Genomic DNA, 17,352 nt, shown 5'->3' with positions numbered 1-17,352 from the left:
CTGCCCGCACGTCTGACGATCGAGTCGCCCACCGTTGCGGCTGTGCCTAACGTCAGTCTTCCCCGTTGAGCCTCAGCACCAGGGCTGGAATCAAAGCCCTGGCTGCCACTCAACCTTGTCGTATCGTCTGCTCCAATAGCTCCCAAGAGGGTGCACCTGTTTTCAATAGGGGCTCCTACACTCCATGTTTACTTCTCTTCCTCATTGGCACCCATCTTCGCTCTTCCTGTATCCTCGGTGTGACAACCTCACTGTGGGTCTGGTCCAGGAAATCCTCGTTTCCCCGGATGATCCTGAGGTCATGCAGCTGCTGCTCCAGTTCCCTAACACGCTCGTTCAGGGGCCACACCTGGACACAATTTCTGCAGGTATAGTTGTCAGAAGCACCAGCGGTGTCCCTGACTTCCCACATCCCGGCAGGAGAGACACTGTAACAACTTGTCTGCCGTGACTCCAGTGGACACATCACAGTAGACACACTCACAGAGCTGAGTGAAACCTATTTCCTTCACTGCCGCTGATAGCCTCCTACAATAAGTCACTGAAATAAGTAACGGTTAAATATTGGAACACACGCAGAACCGATTCAAGAGTAGCCTCTTCGTCGAAGACTCCATAGCCAACGCCACGCACTTTACCTCTCCAAGGCACTTTGCCGCTCACAGCAGGCGGCTCCGCTGCTCCTGAAATGAATGTTATCTAATCAAGCCAACTATCCACTCAACTAATGAGGAGAAAGCCTTCCTTCAGCCAATCCACTCCCTCGCTGGTCTGGCTGCTGCTCCTGTTCGACCTTCAAGGTGATCATCCGACATCTGGTATATTTGGTGATAAAATAAGAATTAACCTTCTGTGATATTAAAACCTATTTTATCTACCTTCAGTATGTTTCCGATGTTGTTGCGGGATCACAGTGAATGGCGGTGCTGGCTCAAAGGGCCGAATGGCCTCCGCCTGCACCTATTGTCTGTTGACTGATTAAACCATCCATTGTGGGTACGGCAGTAACATTTCGCACGCAGACACTAAGGAATGTCTGCATTGTATTAACCTTGTGTTTGAACAGAATTGGAGGAATCAGTCTTGCCTGGTGATGGGCAAGGGCAGGCAAAGAAATACATTGAGTGTGTAGCGTGAAATAGAAACAGAAACGCCCGCAGGTGTGCTCTAACCCATTCAATTCCTCCAGCAAGTTGTTTGTTTCTTGAAATAGATCTAGTGAAGGGCTGAACAGGAAGACAACGTGCAAAGGAACGTTGCATGGTGTCTCCTCCAGCATTTTCCTTCAGCATGGCCATACATAACTCTGCCTGTGATAATCAGCATGCTTTCATTGATTGGGAAAGAGCATGTACACGCAGGCTTTTCAGCAGCTATCCTCTGAATTAAGTCGTTTGAGATAGTAAATGACATCTTGTGAGGAGTTAAGGGCTTGTCCCACTGTACGAGCTAATTCAAGAGCTCTCCCGAGTTTAAAATAAAATCAAACTCGTGGTAAGGACGTAGAATGTCCGTTGCGGGTACGTCGGAGCTCGGGACGTCTCTTAGCGGCTCGCAACGCTAACGGCAGGTACTCGGGAAACGCTGTAAGCTCGTGAAGACTCGTGAACCCATTACTTGTCTTTTCTAGTCTGTTTGTGTTTTTTTAATGATATATAATTCTTCCCCATCTTGATTTTTTTGGACAGGTCATCAGTAACGTTTATTACTCTCTTCACATATGCTCGCATTCATTTTTTGAATGCATGACAAAAGAAAAAGTTTAACTGAGGTGCTGAACACAAAGTTTGTTATTTTGAAGGGAAAATTAAAGATTAAAACAAATCTACCCTCTGCCTTCTTGTTTGCTCATCTGTTGAAGTAAATTGATGAACTGTTTCTTATGAAGAGACATAAATAGAAAAGAATAAAAGAATTCCATTAATTACATTTCTCGTCCTGGAGGTTGGCGGCATCCACTGTACAAATTCTACTTGTCGTTTTTTGCTGACTTTGCTCACAAAAATTGTTTTTTAGATACTCCAGTCCGGCAAAAACTAAAGACATTGAGAAGCCACCCATTGAAGAGGAAAAGAAAGATGAAAAGATAGAGCTGAAGACAATAACTGCAGATGGAGACACGCCGCCTGCTACAAAGGTTAGTTTAAGAATATTGCAGATTTGGTGTTGAAAGATTATATATTAAAATGTGATACTTTCCCAATGCTATATGACATTCATTTGTCCTCTGAGTTTCTCCAGCGTTTTTGTCTTCCTTGGACAGTTAATGCTTTTTGTCTGGAATCCTTCATCAGAACTGAGAAAGAGAAAAAAACAAGTTAGCTTTCAGTAGCAGAGAAAGTGGATGAAAGTTCGAGGGAATAACTATTGATTATGTATAATTAAGTATCGCTTTTCATAAATTGCATTATGCATTTCAGTTTCCATTCTCAATATGTAAATATTCATTAAAAGGAAGTAACTGTATTCTCTCATTGAGCATTTGATGATGAAGTATAAAACCAATTTCAAACCATTAAAACACCAAGAAAATTTGACTCTTGTCATTGGCTTGATCTGCAATCATTATCTTTTACTGATAGTAACTTGAAGAATTTTTCTTTTGAGCATGTTCAGACTTATAATTCAAATAAATTACATAAACGGAGAGATTATTTCTGAGGCTAATGCTCACTCTTATATCAGAACAGACCATTGGACAAGCAATTTCAATATAAATCCAGAGAGTTCCTCCTGTATATTGCTTAAATATCTGGATCATATTGGGCAATATGGAAATTATATAATTTTAACAACTTTAGTTGTGTAAGTTTTAGAACTTATAATCTGTGGAATTCTCTGCCACAGAAGGTAGTTGAGGCCAGTTCATTGGCTATATTTAAGAGGGAGTTCGATGTGGCCCTTGTGGCTAAAGGGATCAGGGGGTATGGAGAGAAGGCAGGTATGGGATACTGATTTGGATGATCAACCATGATCATATTGAATGGCGCTGCAGGCTCGAAGGGCCGAATGGCCTACTCCCGACCTATTTTCTATGTCTATGTTAACTGGAAGAATGTACAAACTTTGACATGGCTCAATAAGTATCCATCTAATTGTATGATCAATATTGTAGATTTTGCCACCATTACATCTACTGTAACTTATGCCGGCTTTTTGCACAGACGTCACCTGCAAACATCTCCATTTAGGGGAGACATTTTACGGGATATTCTCATTTTTAAAAGGTAATGATTGACAACTTGACCCAGATCCAGCTATTCTTGAGTTGGCCGTTCCAGGGAGACCACAAACAACATTGCACCTTTTTTGAATTGCATCTTACCCATGGTTGGAGCTCAGCTGAAGAATTGGATGCACTTTGTTTTTGGCACATCGGTTTAGTAATGGAGCCACCCACCAGAATAGAAAAATTAAGTGGCTTGCCTTTCTTTTCTTTACTTTAATAAATGTCATTTTAATTTATGTAAATTAAACAATTTTGAATAAATACATTTGATTCGATTATTTAATTTTATTTCAAGTGACTTTTAAATGACTCCAATTATCAGAGACATTTGGAAACATTTGTAAATCTCTTTCACATCACTTGGTGTGTCACAAGTCCACCTGGGCATTCAAGGGGCAGAACCTCAAGATCTTCCACCTGAGGTCTAGTTGTTAGTCTTGGAGTGCTTCTCTCCAGATCAATTGAACCTGTAAAGGGCCTGTCCCACTGTGTGAGGTAATTCTCCCGAGTTCTCCCCTGATCTGAGCTTGTGTAATGTACGTAGCGTGTACGTAGTGGCTCGTACGAGTAAAAAGTTTTAAAAATTCCATCACGAGTATTTTTTTACTCGTGGACTTGTTTCACAGTGTTGAAAAAACGTCACGAGTTTACCGGATTTCCCGAGTACCTAGCGTTACTCGTACGAGCCGCTACGTGACATCTACGAGCTCCTACGTACCCACTACGTACATTACACCAGCTCGAATCAGGGGAGAACTCTTGAATTACCTCGTACAGTGGGACAGGCCCTTAAGGCCATTAGTATGGCTGTGGAAAATGAAAGTGGGACAAAGTTGAGCATAATCAAAACCATCGAACAAAATGATAGCAAAATGAAATTATTTCTCTGGATTGGGAAAGGGCATTAAAGATTGTTACTGATTAAAATATATTTCAGTTAAGTGTGACTAATTTATTTGAAGCAATCATTTTCCTTTAGAATCATCGATCATGTCTGATATTTTTTCTTGAATATTGCAAATCTATTTCCAAAAGCGCCAATAACCACCAGGCATCTTACTTTCCATGTCACAGGTTGGATTGGATGACTACCAGTTTGAAGAGAATGAAGAGAAAAATCCTTACCCATCCAATGAATTTCCAGGTAGCAGTTTTACGAATCGTACAAGGAAACACCATCTGCAATTTGTTTTCATCTTGTTAACTCAATTCACATGTACATTTAATTGGATAGGAAGAGTCGGATATAAGTAGTGAGAGAAAATAATGAAGCAGTTCTGCCATGTGTACTCTTCAGTGTACAACTGTGACATTTTTCTATTGCCCTTTTATTGCGGAATGTCCAAGGCTAATATTGTTGGATGTAAGATATCGAGAAAGGAAAATACTCAAGTTGTAAAGCAAGCAGATAATTTATTAATGGGTATCAAAACCTGGTTACCAAGAATTGCACCTGGCATTATTGACTTCATTCTTGAGCCTCGAGAGCAGATAAAATGTGAACTACTATTCCGTGAGCTTACATTGAGCATTATTGGAAAAATATAGGGAGACGGATTAAACTGGGTGGTTGTTTCTCAACTAACACAATGGGCAAGATGACCTCCGATGTTTTTTTAATTTCATTGCGACTTCATCAGGGAAAAAATATGTGGCTTTTCTTAAAACAAAATGTCATGTGAAATGAAAATTGTCTGTTGAAATATCATAGCACGTTCATCAATAATGTAGCACAAATGGAAAATAGACATATTGCAAAAAATACTGACACTAAATGACATGGAAGACTTTTTAACACATCTTAGATTTGAGAATTCCAATTACAAATAAGATATTGTCGTGGATATGTTGTACTAAAGATAATGGATTGAATTGAAATAATTGATATGAAGCATGATGCATAGATTCAGACTGATAGAGGATAATGCAAAGTGGTAGATTTCTCAAACAAAATGTGTGGATTGTGTTATAAACAACGTGTTGCGAAAACTTCACCAAGTTACAAGATGGCACCCTGCTAGGCAGCTCCGATACACGATGGTGGCCGATTAGGAAAGGGGGAGATGCAACGAGACCTGGGAGTCATGGTACACCAGTCATTAAAAGTAGGCATGCAGGTGCAGCAGGCAGTGAAGAAGGCGAATGGTATGTTAGCATTCATAGCAAAAGGATTTGAGTATAGGAGCAGGGAGGTTCTACTGCGGTTGTACAGGGTCTTGGTGAGGCCACACCTGGAGTATTGCGTATAGTTTTGGTCTCCTAATCTGAGGAAAGACATTCTTGCCATAGAGGGAGTACAGAGAAGGTTCACCAGACTGATTCCTGGGATGTCAGGACTTTCATATGAAGAAAGACTGGATAGACTCGGTTTGTACTCGCTAGAATTGAGAAGATTGAGGGGGGATCTTATAGAAACTTACAAAATTCTTAAGGGGTTGGACAGGCTAGATGCAGGAAGATTGTTCCCGATGTTGGGGAAGTCCAGAACAAGGGGTCACAGTTTAAAGGATAAGGGGGAAATCCTTTAGGACCGAGATGAGAAAAACATTTTTCACACAGAGAGTGGTGAATCTCTGGAATTCTCTGCCACAGAAGGTAGTTGAGGCCAGTTCATTGGCTATATTTAAGAGGGAGTTAGATGTGGCCCTTGTGGCTAAAGGGATCAGGGGGTATGGAGAGAAGGCAGGTACAGGATACTGAGTTGGATGATCAGCCATGATCATATTGAATGGCGGTGCAGGCTCGAAGGGCCGAATGGCCTACTCCTGCACCTATTTTCTATGTTTCTATAAATTATAAAACTGAACATAACAGGGAAACTAAATCTCATTACTAGGATGGATTTACCAAGCTCATTCCGAAGTGTCATTCCTAACTGTCACTGTGTGTCACGTTGTCACTTGCGGGCGGGGCACCAAGGCAAATTCCTTGTATGTGAATACTTGGCCAATAAACCTATTCATTCATAAACTCATTCATTAATTCATTCAAGAGTAAAGCATTCAAAGGTAAAGATACCTTTGAAATCATGACAAATATGTAAATATAAGACACTTTTGGAATCTGGCAGTCATAGTAGAAGCAATGAAGCACTTTTCCCATAAGGGCACTCAAATGAAATAAGTGAAGGCAATTTTTTTTTTAAACTGATGTACGCTTTGTGGTAGATTCATGCCATTAGTATAGTCTGCCAAATGATCAGGACAAAGTTTGTAATTGAGATTTAAAAACACAAAGGTAGGAAATGTATGAATGCAAAACCAGGAGTTTAATTTCTGCCTTCAGGTGAAGATGACGAAGATGAGCCCGAAATGCCAGTGGGACCACGTCCTCGCCCACTCACCGAACTCCATATAAAAGAGAAGGCTGTCCCCATGCCTGACGCTAGCGCCTTTTTCATCTTCAGTACCACGAACAGGTATTGGCCATGAAACCATCGTAATGAACATAATATACAAGTTTAACGTATACAAATTCAAATTTTTTTTTAAATTGCTGTTTTTTTTCACTTTTTCCTTCCGCCCACAATATTTAATATGTAAAAGAATATGTAATTCTGTTCCATTCTGTTTGTAGTTTGTTTGTCTGTTTGTTTGTTTTTTGCACAAAGTCCACGAGCATTGCCACTTTTCATTTCACTGCACATCTCGTATGTGTATGTGACGAATAAACTTGACTTGACTTAACTTGTAAAACATGTCAGACTGATATAGCAGATTGAAGTGTAAATTATTTCTCATTTATTCTGCTCCTGATCCCACCTTCCATCCCTTTCCCCCTATTCTTCCATGCGCTGGATGTGCGCCTATCTCTTCTTTTCCCTTTCCTCCCATTCCCTTCCACCTATATTCCTTCTTCTGGCTTCACATTTCACCCCTCTTCTTTCCTTATCTTGCACCTTTTGTCATTTCATCTCTGGCCTTTGACCAACCATTTGCCAATCAATCTGTAGCCACCTATCACCTGCCAGGCTATGTTCAGCTCCCACCTCTCCTCCAGCTTTCTCTCCCCTCCCCCCCCCCCCCCCCCCCCCTCCCCGCTATTACAATGATTGTGATGAAGGCTCCCAACCCAAGTCACCTACCCATGTTCTGCAGAGATGCTGCCTGACCTGCTAAAGTACTCCGGCACTTTGTGTCTTTTTTGCAATAGAACCAACTAATTTGGATTACATTTGGTAACTAAACCAAGAGATGCAATAAACAATACAGTTGTACAGGGTCTTGGTGAGACCACACCTGGAGTATTGCGTACAGTTTTGGTCTCCAAATCTGAGGAAGGACATTATTGCCATAGAGGGAGTGCAGAGAAGGTTCACCAGACTGATTCCTGGGATGTCAGGACTGTCTTATGAAGAAAGACTGGATAGGCTTGGTTTATACTCTCTAGAATTTAGGAGATTGAGAGGGGATCTTATAGAAACTTACAAAATTCTTAAGGGGTTGGACAGGCTAGATGCAGGAAGATTGCTCCCGATGTTGGGGAAGTCCAGGACAAGGGGTCACAGCTTAAGGATAAGGGGGAAATCCTTTAAAACCGAGATGAGAAGAACTTTTTTCACACAGAGAGTGGTGAATCTCTGGAACTCTCTGCCACAGAGGGTAGTCGAGGCCAGTTCATTGGCTATATTTAAGAGGGAGTTAGATGTGGCCCTTGTGGCTAAGGGGATCAGAGGGTATGGAGAGAAGGCAGGTACAGGATACTGAGTTGGATGATCAGCCATGATCATATTGAATGGCGGTGCAGGCTCGAAGGGCCGAATGGCCTACTCCTGCACCTAATTTCTATGTTTCTATACCAGATACATGTGCTATTATAATCGATAAATAGTTTAGTCGATTTTAAACTCCACCAAACTTGCAAAATGTCTTGTCTGTTGTCAGTAGACAAAAATGCTGGAGAAACTCAGCGGGTGAGGCAGCATCTATGGAGCGAAGGAATAGGCGACATTTCGGTACGAGACCCTTCTTCAGACTGATGTCGGGGGGGGTGGGGCGGGAAAAAGAAAGGAAGAGGCGGAGACAGTAGGTTGTGGGAGAGCTGGGAAGGGGAGGGGAAGGAGGGAGAAAGCAAGGACTACCTGAAATTGGAGAAGTCAATGTTCATACCACTAGGATGTAAACTACCTGTGGTGTCTATTGTTAGTTGACAGGTTCATTATTCAAATAAATTCTCAGATTTAGTTAATTGCTTTAGTGCAATAATATTCAACCCCACCTGAAGGTTTTATTATCAAACACTTATATTTTATCTGCCAATTTCTTCCAGGAATGTCCTGGTCCTTTTTAAATCATATTGTTTAGTTTAATTGGAGTATGTGCTGAAAAAAGTGATATTTAAAAAAGGCTTCCATTCTATATTTACCTATTCAAATCTCCATTGCAGGTTTCGAGTGCTGTGCCACAGAATTGTCAATGACAACATTTTTACAAATCTCATCTTATTCTTCATTCTGTTGAGTAGTATTTCTCTGGCAGCAGAAGACCCTGTACAGCAGGACACCAGAAGGAACGAAGTGAGTTTAAAGACATAAAGCTTTGAGGTTGATATTATTTCCAATGTAATCAAATGGTTGAAGCATGAATATGTTCTTGTTTTGTATGGTCAGCAAAATTTCCACCTACAATGACAAATATCAAAGTAGGTTCTGGAAATGCAAATGAAGAATTTAATTGCGAATAAACTTAGTGGAGCATCTGTGCACGGATGTCAGCCATGACACCCACATCCTTTCTTTACCTTCTCATCCATTATGAGGCCCATTATTTTTTCATCAATTTTTTTTCCCCTAAAATAGTGCCGTGCCAGTAAACGTAATTATTTATCTGCCTTGAGGGCCTGTCCCACTTTCACCACCTAATTCACAACCTTTTTTACTCGTGGACATTTTTCATCGGGCTAGAAAAACGCCCCGACCTACTTGATGCCATGAGTACCTACGACTAGCATCACGGCCTGCTACGACCTACCAACGACCTCCTACGACCTCCTATGACCTCGTGACGACCATGCTGCGAGTATGAGTCAAGGGCAAACTCGGCAGAGGTCGTGAATTAGGTCGTGAAAGTGGAACAGGCCCTCAAGGCAGATAAATAATTAAGTTTACAGGCACAACTCTATTTTCACTTTCACGACCTAATTCACGACCTCTGCCGAGTTTGCCCTTGACTCATAGAAACATAGAAACATAGAAAATAGTTGCAGTAGGCCATTCGGCCCTTCGAGCCTGCACCGCCATTCAATATGATCATGGCTGATCATCCAACTCAGTATCCTGTACCTGCCTTCTCTCCATACCCCCTGATCCCTTTAGCCACAAGGGCCACATCCAACTCCCTCTTAAATATAGCCAATGAACTGGCCTCAACTACCTTCTGTGGCAGAGAATTCCAGAGATTCACCACTCCCTGTGTAAAAATGTTTTTCTCATCTCGGTCCTAAAAGATTTCCCCCTCATCCTTAAACTGTGACCCCTTGTTCTGGACTTCCCCAACATCGGGAACAATCTTCCTGCATCCAGCCTGTCCAACCCCTTAAGAATTTTGTAAGTTTCTATAAGATACCCCCTCAATCTTCTAAATTCTAGCGAGTACAAGCCGAGTCTACCCAGTCTTTCTTCATATGAATGTCCTGCCATCCCAGGAATCAGTCCTGACATTCCAGGAATCATACTCGCAGCATGGTCGTAGGTAGTCGTAGGAAGGTCGTAGCAGGCCGTGATGCTAGTCGTAGGTACTCGTGGCATCAAGTAGGTCGGGGCGTTTTTCTAGCCTGATGAAAAATGTCCACGAGTAAAAAAGGTCATGAATTAGGTTGTGAAAGTGGGACAGGCCCTTTAACAATATTCAACCCTTTTTTTATAACGTCGCTGGTGTTCCTTTAATGTTAAATTGCTTCTTCATCCTGATGATTGTTGGAATTTTTGAAAATTGTTTTTGTGTTTTGTGAAGTTGGAATTGCTGCCAAGAGTTTGTTCCTCTGCACTCTGGGTGGAATTTATTTATAGAGTTCACAACTCCCAAGGAATCTAAAATCTGCTTGATAAATCTTTGCCAGTATATAAACCTATAATGCAGATATTTTCATTTTAATTTAATTTTAAACTTCTGAATTACAGCCTTTAACTCATGTTGAGAGATCCCGTGACTAGTGCTGGCTTATGTCTAATTCAACTAGTTCATCTTCTGCATATTTTCACCTTAAAACTGGAAAATTGATTCAAAATGTTGGTTGGCGGTGCGACTCCCGTTGCAGCGGCCCCTACAGCCTGTCTGTCTTGTTTTTATTTTTTGTCTAGTTAAATGTAGTTGTTTGTGGGGTTTTTTATACTGTTTTTAACTGTGTATATGTGGGGGGCGGGGGGGGGGGGAGGAGGGGGAAACTTTTAAAATCTCTTCCCTGCATGGGAGACCCGGCCTTTTCCCTGTCGGGTCTCCGTTGTCGTTGGGTCCTAGCACCGTGGAGCGGCCTCCAGCCTGAACGACCTGGGGGCTCCAGTCACGGAGCCTGCGGAGCTGCGGACTTATCATCGTGGGGCTGGCCGGCCTCGGAGCGTGGGGAGCGGTGGTGGCTCGCTGCTGCGGCCCGACTTCGGAGCTCGGAGGCTCCAGCTGCAGGACGGTGGACTGTGACATCGGGAGCTCGCAGGTCCGGGTGGGAGACCGTTTTTCGGAGCTCCCGCAACGCAACTTATCCAGCCCGTGTCGCGGGGTTGGAACGACCCGGAGTGGGGCCGTACATCGCCCGGCGCGGCTTCAATGGCCGCGGGACATTCCAACGCCCGCCGGGGGGCTCCAACTTTGTGACATTTAGACCTGGAACGGGGCAGTACATCGCCCAGCGCGGCTTTAAATGGCCGTGGGACTTACCATCGCCTGCCTGGGGCTTCAACATCGGGAGAAATGGTATACAGGGGAGAGAAAAGACTTTGCCTTCCATCACAGTGAGGAGGAGATTCACTGTGATGGATGTTTGTTCGAATTGAATTGTTTGTGTGTCTTGTAGGAATTGTTTTGTTTGTATGGCTGTAGAAACAGAGTTTCATTTGAGCCTCACTGAGGTTCAAATGACATGGAATAAATATTGAATTGAATTGAATTGAAAAGTATTTTATGTTAGTAAACAAATATATACAAAGTAACACAGTATGATAGTCACACAATGATGGATAATATATCAGGATTGAAAATGTAACGGGGAGAGAGCCTGTATAAAGATTCATCATCTTCGTTGAAAACATTAGCGACGCAGTTTCCAACGGGAACGGTGACGGACGCACCACACATCTCTGTCCTCCAGTTCCTGCGGACTTCCGCCGCTGGAGGTATAGGATTTTGGTGTGTGTGTGCTTTATCATCATTCCTTACAATGCTGTGTACGACAGTGATCGCAACTTCTACTGAAGTGTGGATGGCCGTTGGCTCGCTAGAGGCTCATCCGCCCTTTGGCAGGTCTTGTTTTTGGTCCTGCTGGGGGTCCACAGCCCCCTCCTCACCTGGCAAACCAGGTGGGGGAGACGGTTTAGTCGCCGACTATCCGACCATGGAGCAGGTAGCACGGGATTACATGGTACCCGTAGCGAGGGGAACTCCCCTCGACCTGACCTCCCTATAAAGAGGTGACAGTAAATAGTCTAACAGACCCAGAGAAAGTGGCACAGCAGCCATGCTATTTTTGTTTTCTGCTGGTGTAGTGCAGTCATGGTCACTAATACCTTTTAAGTTCCATTCTGATTTTTACATTTACAATTCAATGCTAAAAATGTTAGATTGAAATTAATATTGAATTCTTCTTTTACAGATCCTTACATATGCAGATTATGTCTTCACTAGTATCTTCACAGTGGAAATAATATTAAAGGTAATTACACATGGATCATCAATTTATTTTCATTTGTGATCCATTTTCGCAAAAAAACAATTTCATGCGAGGTTTTTAAAAAGAGTAAAACTCTTTTAACTTTGCACAGAGGGCAGATTGTCACATAAAAGTGGTAGTGTTCACAATGCACTTGTGTAAAGATCTATTCTTTATCAGCTATTATCCAGATTATTCATTGTTCCCAAATTGGGGAAGAGTGCTAGAATCAGAAAATTCTGAAAATTCCAAGCAGGTCAGACAGCATCTATAGATAGAGAGAGAGAGAGAAAGCTAGGTAAAGGAGATTCGATCAGACATAAGAAAAGTTAGAAATAAGACAACTTTTAAAATGCAGAGTGATGAGGGAACGATCATTCTTTGTCACCACCTCATACTATCCTCTTGAACGTAATAGCAGTTCTTGGTTTCCCAATCTATCACCATCAGAGATATAATGGGCCTGTCCCACTTAGACGACTCTTTAGGCGACTGCCAGGGACTAGTTTTAATGGAATTCACCTACAACACCTGGCGACAACACCTACGTCAACCGACGACAGCAAAAATTGTCGACACTGTCGCCAACATGTTGAAAATTTTGCGGCAGTCGCCTGTAGTTGCCCCAAAAAATCGCCTAATGGGGCTGTCCCACTGTACGAGCTAATTCAAGAATTCTCCCGAGTTTCCCCTGATTCGAACTCAGAGAATTACGGTAATAGCCGCTCGTAGAACATGTTGAAAAATCTTCACGAGTCACCGCGTTTCCCGAGTACCTGCCGTTAGTGTTTCGAGCCGCTAAGAGACGTCCTGAGCACCGACGTACCCGCTACGTACATTCTACGTGCTTACCACAAGTTTGATTTATTTTTAAACTCGGGAGAGCTCTTGAATGACCTCGTACAGTGGTACAGGCCCTTAAGTGGGACAGGCCCTCACGACAGTTGCTGTTCAGCTTCTGCAAGATAGATGGTAGTTCTGCTTTTGTCGGCAGATTTAGTAAGATGTTTGCATGTGAATGAGTCCAAGCTGAGCTTGTCTCTTTGTGATATTCACTAAACCCTCTGTCAGTATGGCCACACTTCCTGCTCCCACCAGACTCTGTCTGCCCTCCATCTGGATCACCTAGTACTTGCCAGCTCCTGCCTCGACCATCCCTCTCACCTCTTTATACTGACTCTCTCCCCTTTACATTTTCAATCCTGATACAGGGTCTTGGCCTGAAATGCTTCCACAGCTCCACAGCTGCTACTTAACCCACTGAGTTACCATAACATTTCATGTTTTGCTAGTTGCTTTAATCCTGTTCATTCCCCCTTCCTCGTCTCTTGGTCGTGTTAGTGCAGCTTATACCTCCCACTAAATTACAAAAAGGTTACGCCATCCAACCTACCAACCAACTGTTACCAGCAGGCACTTCTTTACAGATCGGAAGGTGACCCGATCAGTAGAATTACTCATTGGCAATCTACCATAAAGCTCACTATAACGTTTGCAGATGGGCAGGTCCGTCCAATACAGCCTAATTCCATTATACAGGGGTCTATTAAAATGAGAGTTTCCTGTATGTAGGGCAACCAAGAGTCGAGAAAATATCGTTGCTAATGTAAGTTTGTGGTTAGTGTTGTACTGTGTGGTTTAAGAGCTGATGGTTGCTGGAAGGAAGGTGTTCTTGAACATGGTTCTCAGCTCCTGTACCTTCTTCCCAATGATGGTAGCGAAATGCGAGCATAGCCAGGGTGGAGTTGGTCTTTAATAATATTAGCTGCATTTTGAGACAGCGTTTCCTGCAGATCCCTTTGATGGCAAGGAAGTCAACATCCGTGATGGACCATGCAGTGTCCACCACTTTCTGCAGCTTCCTTCCTTCCTTGGACGTTCAAGTTACTGAACCAGGCTGTGATGCATCTGTCCGCATGCACTCTACCATACACTTGTAGAAGTTCAACCGAGTGTTCAGTGAAATCCCAAATGTCCTTATTCTTCGAGGTGTTCATGAGCTTTCTTTGTGATTGCAATAATATGCTGGGCCTGGGACAGATCTTAAAAGATATGCATGCCCATGAGCTTAAAAACACTAAAAGTAGCAATAACCAAAACATTGAACTAAAAAGAATAAATTTATGTAAAAAAGGACTCGGGGTGCTGGAATAATTCAGCGGATCAGGCAGCATCCCTGGAGAGCATGGATAGGTGGCGTTTCAGGTCTGAAGAAGGGTCCCATCCCGTAACATCAACTATCCATGTTCTTCAGGGATGCTGCCCGACCAGCTAAGTTACTCCAGCACCTTAGCTGGTCTTTTTGTAAACCAGCATCTGCAGTTCCTTGTTTCTAGATTTATGAAAAATCATTTTGTTAATAATTTCTTCTTTGACTTTTTTTGTTTTGCATTAATGCTGTTCCATCTCATTTAAATCAGTCAAGGAAAATCTTTGTGCATCAACGTTAGAGGATGATGGTTCATGTTTAATTCACAATCTCTTGAAACATATATGTAAATATAAAAGCATGCTCTTACAATATTTAACGGTATAGTACTTAGCTTTTGATTCTTTTTGTGATACCATCCTTGTCCCATTTGCACAGATGACAGCATATGGGGCTATCATTCACAAGGGGTCCTTCTGCAGAAATTACTTCAACATACTCGACCTGGTGGTGGTCAGCGTGTCTCTCATTTCTTTTGGAATGATGTGAGTTATTATTTTTTGCTCTGAAATAATCACGTGTTTGGCCAAAGTAATCTCTGTTATATAATGGTTTGACAAATATAAATCCATGTGAATACCACTCCTCATAATATTATGCAAATAATTTGGACTGTAATTCTAAGTATTATGGCTACAATGACTTCTTCAGTTCAATATTGAACCAGTCACAGCAGTCTGATTGATTCAAACTATTGAATGAAATAGCTTTACGCTAGTACATCAAAGCGGGTTCACATACAGCGTTAATCAAAGATATATTTTGCATTAATCTCAGACTACTGAAATTCAGTTTTAGTTAATAATTAAAATGATGAACCATAGCTAGCTTTGTATGAATGCTCAATTCAGAAACTGTTGGGACAATTTTAAAGATAACTGTTTAACTGCTCAGCGTTCACATCGCGGCCCTGTTTCCACCAATCTTTCCACCACCACGCACAAGAAGCAACAAGACGCGACAAGACAGACACCATTGTGCAGATGCTGAGAAGTGCGTTCGGCTCTGGCTGAACAGCTTCTAATCTTGTGTGTGGACTCGATAAGAACAGAGAATTCAGCCGGACAACGTTGTCCAGAGAGCTGTTTTTGGATTTTAACCTGCTTTTCTGAATGGATACGAAGGATTCATGAGAGGAATCGCCGTGGTCCATCTTTCAACATTGATATCATCACAGGAGCCACAGATTGTAATTCAGCGAGAGAGGCCTTCACAACGTGGCTTTGTGGGTTTTCTCACAAAACCAACAGAACAGGAAGAGCATTTAGGTCATTTAACGTTGCTGTTAGGACGAAGAAAATTGCACGGCTATACCAACTTCCCCCATGTTAACTGAGACAAGATGCCACATTGAATTTGGTATATAGATTAGAATTCACGGTATTGGGAAACGCATGTTAGCATGGACAGAAGACTGCCTATAGCATAGAAGATAAATAACCGTGGCTTTTCTTGATTGAAAAATGTAATATGTATCCTAACAATCATTTCTTTGTCTTCAGTCATGTGCTTTTCATGTTACTAGCCTAGAGGAGGAAGCAGAATGTGTGATTGTTGATTACACTAAAATAGAGAGGGTTATGTTGCAATGACAGAAGTAAAGGATATGTTGTGAGGAATAAAGGCATAGACTATTTTCTAAATGGGGAGAGAATCGAGAAATCGGAGGTGGAAAGGGACTTGGGAGTGCTGGTGCAGGATTCCCCAAAAGTTAATCTGTAAGCCGAATTGCTAGTATAGAAGGCAAATGCAATGCTAGCATTTCTTTCAAGAGGGCTAGAATATAAAATGTAATGCTGAGGGCTTTATAAGGCACTGACTGGTCAGGCCACATTTGGAGTATTGGAAGGAATTTTGGGCACCATATCTAAGGAAGGATGTGCTGGCTCTAGAGATGGTCAGAGGAGGTTTACAAGAACGATTCCAGGATTGAGGGGGTTGACATATGATAAGCTTTGGATGGCATTGGGCCTGTCCTCGCTGGAGTTTAGAAGAATGAGGGGTGAATCTGTTGATACATACCGAATAGTGATAGGCTTGGATATGGAGAGGATGTTTCCACTGGTGGGAGAGCCCAGGACTAGAGGGCACAGCCTCAGAATTAGAGGATGTTCCTTTAGGAAGGAGATGAGGAGGAATTTCTTTAGTCAGAGGGTGGTGAATCTGTGGAATTCATTGCCATAGAAGGCTGTGGAAGCCAAGTCAGTGGATATTTCTACAGCAGAGATAGATAGATTCTTAATCAGTATGGGTGTCAGGGGTTATGGGGAGAAGGCAGGAGAATGGGGTTATGAGGGAGAGAGAGATCAGTCATGATTGAACGGTGGATTAGACTTGATGGGCCAAATGACCTAATCCTACTCCTATCACTTATGACCTTATAAAGCGATTTGAACTGTGCAAAAGAAGATATAGATAGAGTGGGTGCAAAAACGTAGAAAATGGAGTTTAATGTGAGGAAGTGTGTGGTCATGTACTTCATTAAGAGGAATTTAAGGCAGAATATTATATAAATCGAGAGACGCTACAATAGGTGAAGATTAGCTATTGATGTGGAACGACTGAATTAAAGGACATGTTGTGAAGAGTAAAGGTGTAGACTATTCTCTAAATGGGGAGAGAATCCAGAAATCGGAGGTGCAATCGGAGGTCTCTCTGCTCCTACTCATGAGGGTAGGAACAGAGAGATAGGGGAGCTGAATGTGTGGCTGGGGAATTGGTGCAGGGGGTAGGGATTTAGTTTTCTCTACCATTGGGATCTCTTCTGGGGCAGGGGTGACCTGTACAAAAGGGACGGGTTGCACCTTAACTGAAGGGGGACCAACATTCTGGTAGGCAGGTTTGCTAATGCTACACAAGTGGGTTTAAACAAAATAGTTGGGGGGTGGGGGGTCAACAATGTGGAAGCGGGAAAGAGAGTGCAGGAAACATCACAGAAGTCCAGAAATAACAGGACAGAATGTTTAACAAGGGAGAAGAGAGTAAGGTCTAAGGTAACTAAAAAGGCAATACGGGGAGAAAAGATGAAATGCCAAGGCAAGCTAGACAATAATATAAA

The 17,352-nt window shown here is 42.4% G+C and overlaps 1 protein-coding gene across 1 annotated transcript in view; it reads left to right on the top strand.

Annotated features, from left to right (window-relative positions):
- cacna1c (calcium voltage-gated channel subunit alpha1 C) overlaps window positions 1–17,352 on the top strand; it is a 268,853-nt gene that overhangs the window by 143,840 nt on the left and 107,661 nt on the right. Inside the window, exons 17-22 of the mRNA XM_033038368.1 lie at window positions 2,017–2,137; window positions 4,304–4,373; window positions 6,515–6,647; window positions 8,615–8,744; window positions 12,029–12,088; window positions 14,673–14,779. Coding sequence (XP_032894259.1) covers window positions 2,017–2,137; window positions 4,304–4,373; window positions 6,515–6,647; window positions 8,615–8,744; window positions 12,029–12,088; window positions 14,673–14,779 — 621 coding nt within the window. The remainder of the gene's footprint in view (window positions 1–2,016; window positions 2,138–4,303; window positions 4,374–6,514; window positions 6,648–8,614; window positions 8,745–12,028; window positions 12,089–14,672; window positions 14,780–17,352) is intronic.

The sequence above is a fragment of the Amblyraja radiata genome, chromosome 19, assembly GCF_010909765.2.
Source record: "Amblyraja radiata isolate CabotCenter1 chromosome 19, sAmbRad1.1.pri, whole genome shotgun sequence".
Taxonomy (NCBI): domain Eukaryota; kingdom Metazoa; phylum Chordata; class Chondrichthyes; order Rajiformes; family Rajidae; genus Amblyraja; species Amblyraja radiata.
This window is presented reverse-complemented; position numbering and strand designations above follow the sequence as displayed.